Source organism: Palaemon carinicauda, chromosome 15 (genome assembly GCF_036898095.1).
Source record: "Palaemon carinicauda isolate YSFRI2023 chromosome 15, ASM3689809v2, whole genome shotgun sequence".
Classification (NCBI taxonomy): Eukaryota; Metazoa; Arthropoda; class Malacostraca; order Decapoda; family Palaemonidae; genus Palaemon; species Palaemon carinicauda.
This window is the reverse complement of record NC_090739.1, coordinates 64,626,296-64,633,483: the sequence shown is the minus strand read 5'-3', so window position 1 is coordinate 64,633,483 and position 7,188 is coordinate 64,626,296. Positions and strand designations below refer to the sequence as shown.

Genomic DNA, 7,188 nt, shown 5'->3' with positions numbered 1-7,188 from the left:
ATGTTTCTGTGGTTCTTTGGCCGGATATACACTATATAAGAGTATTTAGTTATGTGCTTTTGTGTGTATATATTAAAAACAGAAGTGTAATGTCAAACATCCAAATTGAAAAGTGTTGAAACAACCGGAATAATCAAGGCTGTAAAATGCTTTTACTTATGACTCTAAAACAAACAGATATTTTCTAATATCGAAACTAACAGTAACAGGTATAATCAAGATGGCCTGAGATGTTGTGCTTTCCTCCATCTAATGAATTGCAATTGCCGTTCATTTATTCCAAGCAGATAAGAGATTGCCTATAACAGAGGGTTTATCTAAATTCAGGTTCTACAGTATTCTATTATACAGGATAATATTATTGCTATAACTGAAATTGGTTAATTTTCATAGCAAGATAAACTATCTATGAACTATATAATTATTGTTAAGTGATTGCATGTAAAGCAATTCCAGTTAAGTATTTCAATACACTATCATAAACTATGTTCTTATTATAATAAGGAAGATTAATTTTGGGATAACAGTATAAGTAATTATCGATATGCGACGTATTCATTCGAGTAAACTATCTTTGTTAAACATAATTAATTGCAATCAATTATTTGTTGTTCATCGTTAGAAGGTGATGAATAGGCATCTCCATGCTGGGGAGTTAATCTGAAGTGTTGTTTCTATTATTCCCTTGATATTATGATTCTTTATTCGACGATTTACACCTGAGTCACTATAGTGAAAAGTTTCTTAACTCTCTCTCTCTCTCTCCTCTCTCTCTCTCTCTCTCTCTCTCTCTCTCTCTCTCTCTCTCTCTCTCATCATATCCCTCTGCAATACGTGTCTTAAATATCGGTATTGAATAATGTCATCAGTTTCTACACCGGTCTATGGTCACCCAATTATACTGTTGACTTATGAACTGTTATTACTCGATAGGCCGCAGGTAGATGAAGCTGTGTAATTGACGTTTTTTCACGCTTTAGGAAGTGCTATCTGTGGATTTCCCCGCCCCACACTCACACTATTCCTGCTTTATAGTCCACTTCAAATTTCTGTTTCATTCCTTTACATTTTATTTTATGTTTAGGATAGATTCCGGCCTTGCTTAAGATACTCTTTATAAATAACAAAATAAATAAATGGATATATAGATCTATATATATATATATATATATATATATATATATATATATATATATATATATATATATATATACAAATATAAAAATATGTGATTAATATGCAAACCAATGACTGGAACTTTATATTGAAGGAGATAACACATTCTCTAACTATAAAAGTTGTTAAGATATTAATCTTCTTGTAAAAAGGGCTAATTTTGTATATACTAATTTTAGTATCAAAATATCATTAATTTTTACTGTTTTAATATTTCTTTTTGGTCATCAAGATATTAATAAATAAATGTGAATCTTTCCATATTGAAATTATTTATTTATGTGAATATTTTAAGAAAAACTGTTTCCCCACCAAATTATTTTTTAAACTTCTTAATAGATTACTGAATGACAAGTTGGCTCAGACTCCAAAAACACTTAAAGTTCCTAAACTAAAATTTTATGCGAGTTTTCCTTTTCTTCATGAGGATTTCCTTAAGAAAAAGTTTACTGAAATTATCCAACAACACTTCCCAGCTGTGGAAGTTAAACTCATCCCTAAGAACCCTCTCACTATTGGCTCGCTTTTCCACTTCAAAGATCGATTGAGTCCTTATATGTCTTCTGGTGTGGTATATAAATATAATTGCCCAAAGTGTAACTCTGGGACCTACGTAGGATCTACCAAGAGGTTGTTAAAGGTCAGAATTGATTCCCATAGAGGTGTTAGCTATCGAACTGGTTGCAGAATATCCAACCCTGAACATTCTAATATTCGGATTCATGCTAGAATGTGCAAACAAAATATTGAAAACAAAGATTTTACCATCATTGGTCAAGTGTCAAATAACCATGACTTACCTCTTCTTGAGTCCATATTGATCAAACGACTAGTTCCGTCGTTAAATACCCAAGCTTCTTCTATTCAGTTGTATTTGTCATAGTTTTCTTTTGTTTATTTTCTAACTCTTGTTGGCATACAGTTTCTCACTACGCTTCTGCGAGGTTGGTTCCACTACTTTGTCTGATGTTTATATATTTATTTATTCATTTTTTCCTTTTAATTTTCATTTAAATTTCAACTGTTTTTTATAGTTTTGAATGAATTTGTAAAAAAATTTTAACTGTTTCTTAATTCTTTTGTATATGTTTTATTTTTAGCCCTGGACAATGTGATTAAGAATTACGAAACGTTGGGAAAAATAAAAAAGGACAATTTGAACAACTCTTTCCCTATCCATACCATGAAATTTGTATATATATATATATATATATATATATATATATATATATATATATATATATATATATATATATATATATATATATATATAAAAATTTGTATACATATATGTATATATAATACATATTAATTTATAGTGTAAGAGTACACGTATATTTAAAAAAGTACAAAATTTTTATCACAATGGGTACCTAAAAGAAGCAACGATAGATATGAATGAAAAATTGCAACTGAAGATTTACTCGAAGGCTGCAATACATTCAACCCAGTTTCCCTTCGCAGTTAACAAATGTTAGTGTTAAAATCACAAGTTTGTGTTGAGATTTCATTTCTCGTTTTATTTTCAGACGAATGTTTCTGTATCAGGTTGTGCGAGTGAATGGTTGGGTGAACAAACGGCCCTTCTCTTCCTCTCACTGAAACCAAACAGTTTATATTTCAGATGTCGCGTCAACAAAAGCTTTGGAGAGCCTTCGAAAGAGGGGGGGGGAGGTAAACTTGTGTGTTTATAAGGATATCATAAAAATTCTATTCAGTATAATATTGCGTCATTGTATGATTTTCATCGTGGAATTAAATTCACTAGATTTTCTTTACCGATAGTTGTTACTGGACATTTCAAAATTTAAAATTCCATCACATGATTTTTCGAGTTTATATATATATATATATATATATATATATATATATATATATATATATATATATATATATATATATATATATATATATGTATATATATATATTCATTGTAAATCTACCTGTCTCCTAGCTTTCAATTTACCTTATAGATAATTTTGTGAAAAAAAAAAACATACAACACAACATATACAATCGATTTCTCAATGGTGGTAAAACTATTTTAAACGAAGCAGAATTCAGTTATTCTTCTTTGTTGGTCTTTCCCTATTCATTTTAATTTCCCTTCGTTTTATGCAAATTACAATGGTTGATTCCTCGTAATGGTGTCGCAAATAACCTTTGCCAAATGACACAGAAAATCACATTATATGCAAATTCCATTTGTGATCAAATTACTGTTCCCAGACGGCAGCGAATTGAAATTTATTTTCGTGTTTGTTAAAAGGATTATGGTTGGTCAATAAAAGTTTCATTCCACAATATATATATATATATATATATATATATATATATATATATATATATATATATATATATATATATATATATATATATATATATATATATATATACTTTATAAATATATATATATACTTCATAAATATATATATACATATACTTCATAAATATAAATATATATATATATATATATATATATATATATATATATATATATATATATATATATATATATATATATATATATATATATATATATATATATATATATATATATATATATATATAATGATTTTGAATCCAAATCGTGATTCCTACTCTATTGCACATTTTTGAAGAATCAAAGTCCAGATAAAAACCAACACAAAAACGCCCTAAAGTTTTATATTACAATTGATTAGTTAATTAATATACACATACACAACCCAACACACACACACACACACGCATATATATATATATATATATATATATATATATATATATATATATATATATATATATATATATATATATATATATAAAAAATCATAAAGACTATCTAATAAATACTCTCATATGTGCTTTCCCACATTGACACGCATACACACACACAAAAAATTATATTCTTTAGAAATCACCTTATTGCTGTAAATATGGTAAGCAAATACCTTGAAGAAATTTTAAAATTTACATGTAAAGACACATAAAGAAATTATGTGGAAACGGATACAAAATGTCATATTCAAATAAGCTTATCTCTGCCTACTGAAATGTGCCTTCAATTGTTGAACACTGAACACCATCAACCCTTTTGATAACCATATTCATTACATCAAAAATGATTCTAGCTTTCCAAATATGACATTTTAAGATATGTGCTTAAGAGAGGATATAATTTGTTTTCCTTGTAGCTTCCCCTTTTCTGGATGAGATATAATTCAGATATAAATAACCTGTAAATGTTTTTTCTCAACTTTTTTTGTTTAGTATCCGAAAGGGATTCGTGTGGTATCTAGTGTCATATATTTTGAATATTTGAGTTTAATGAATAAGTACAATTTTCCATTTTAAAAATATCTACGGTGCTGAGACTTGTCCTAAGTAGGGCGGAAGTCCCCTAAAACCAATATAGTTGGTTAACTAACCCAAGAAATTTCAATATACTTTGGTCCAGTAGAGGAGCTTGTGACCAAAATTTTCAAATTTTCTGAAAATTCCACTCTGTCTTCATTGTTAATTTTTCTGGAGATTCTAGATAAATTCCATGACCTTAAAATCAATATTAAAAGACGAATCTTTTTTAATAGATTATTAAACTTCCATTGTTTTCTTGGTTTAAAGCTTAAAGTCTCGCATTGGTTCAGAAAGTAAAAAAAAAAATCCATAAACACGTGTAGGAGTGACTTTATATACCGTGCATATACATACACACACACACACACACACACACACACACACACACATATATATATATATATATATATATATATATATATATATATATATATATATATATATATATATATGTGTGTGTGTGTGTGTGTATATATATATACATACATACATACATACATATATATCTCATATTCCTCATAAAAGAATCAATAAACATATTGCTAACGAATATCAATCTCAAGGTGTCAAAAGTGTAATTAGAAGGTCAAAAGGGAAATGACTTTGAGGTAGAACTCTAATCACGATATGAAAGATGATTCGATTAATCTGGGAAAGAAAAGTTTAAACCAATCATAATAGACATAGACATAAAATTTCATGGAATTCAATCTATAAATTTTCTTTCATAAACTGCTTTATATTGAAATCAATCATAACTACATAACTAATCTAAATGAACATTGTAATACAGTAATTTAAAATTTATTGTAGCGATGTTGAGAAAATTCTACATATATTTAAAATTTCAATGTATTCAATAGCAAAATATTATTGATTGCAACTTTCTCCAAACTGCCAACTCTAGCAATAGGTATTAAGATGAAATTGATACTCAATATTAACATGTTTATCATATGTCATCACATACAAAGTTGCTCAAAATGTATAATTTTTCTTTTTAACCCTTTTACCCCCACCATAAGGTTAAATTTCGAGCACAAACATTAGCATAAGTTTACCTTGCAAAGAATACCTTTATCATAAATTAGTGAAGTTTTGCAACACATAATCAACACCAACCCATCTTCCACCAGTAAATTGAACGCTTTCACTCCCTTCGCTTGTTAGCTCCAGTGATCTCTTCCTCAGCGAATTTATTGGACAGATGTGACGAAGAGTTCCAGGAGCAATCAGCATCTCTTCAAAAAGAGGATTAAATTGCGACGATGGACAAGACAACTGGATTAAGCCACAATACCTGACAGAACTGGACGCCGGAAGTCCCTGGCTGCGACAAATGGTTACCTTGGGGGACGTTCGCACACGTGGGTTACGGAAAATATTATCTTTTGTTTTAATGCTAGTCTTTTCTTGGATGCTCTGAGTATTTTCTTTATTGCCGAGTTGACGAGATACAATGCACATGCAAAACAATGTGCATGCACACATACATTTTATACATATATATGTGTATATATTCATATATATGATAAATTTTTCATATTTAGACTTGTTTTTCATATTCAAATAAGCCACATATTTTAATACCTTAATGTCTGCATTTTCTTACCGACCTCAGGATCAGAGCTCCACGGCGAAACTCAAAGACAATAGCTTCTGGCCAGCCAGGGAATCGAACACTGGTCCACGAGGCTGGCTGACAGTAACGATACCACTTAGCCATCAATGTAAATATCAACCAAGATGGCATTTGATACCGAATTTACCTTAGGAATATATATCCACTGTAATTCATTTATGGTAATAGCTTCTGTCCGGGCAGAGATTCGAACCCCAGCCTATTCAGCCGAAACCATGCCTGCGTGAACTCTACAAGAAGCTATTACCGTAAATGAATTCCAGTAGATATATATTCCCAAGGTGAATGCCATTCTGGTTGATATTTACACACACACACATAGCCTCTATATATATATATATATATATATATATATATATATATATATATATATATATATATATATATGTATATGTATATATATATTGTACACACACACACAAACACACACAAACACACACACACATATATATATATATATATATATATATATATATATATATATATATATATATATATATATATATATATATATATATATATATAAATGATCTTGAGTCATGATTGGATAACATTTCCGAAAATGTAAGAATCTCTTCTTGCTTGTTTCTCGTAACACTAATTACAACAATTCTTTCGAAAATCCTCAAAATATTACACTAATCTCTAGTTGCTAATAATATGTCCATTCAAGATGACTTCCCTTGTATGTATATTAATTACAATTATCGAAGTAGAAAAAATGAAGCTGTATATTTCAAGGATAATTGACTAATATTTAAAGCAGAAATTAATTTTTGATATATGTAGAAAGCTTCAAGTTTATCATCTGAGTCAGAATGTTGTTTATGTATAAGGTACAATTAAGAAAACAGGGGAAGAGTGGAAATAACAAATAGTAATTAAGACTAGAAAATTACATTAATTAAAATGAAATGAAGTAATTATTTTTCCTTTTTACTTTGAGCTACTCTGTTCATGTTCTCTTTGTGTCACCTCTAATATTTAATACCAATCACATTTACATAGGAAATCAATTTAGAATATTCCGA

At 28.6% G+C, this 7,188-nt stretch overlaps 1 protein-coding gene across 1 annotated transcript in view; it reads left to right on the top strand.

The window, feature by feature from the left end:
• LOC137653997 (basic proline-rich protein-like) overlaps window positions 1–5,774 on the top strand; it is a 16,551-nt gene extending 10,777 nt beyond the window's left edge. Inside the window, exons 4-5 of the mRNA XM_068387631.1 lie at window positions 2,706–2,850; window positions 5,686–5,774. Of these exons, the coding sequence (XP_068243732.1) occupies window positions 2,706–2,850; window positions 5,686–5,774 (234 nt within the window). The remainder of the gene's footprint in view (window positions 1–2,705; window positions 2,851–5,685) is intronic.
• Window positions 5,775–7,188: the final 1,414 nt, after the last annotated feature.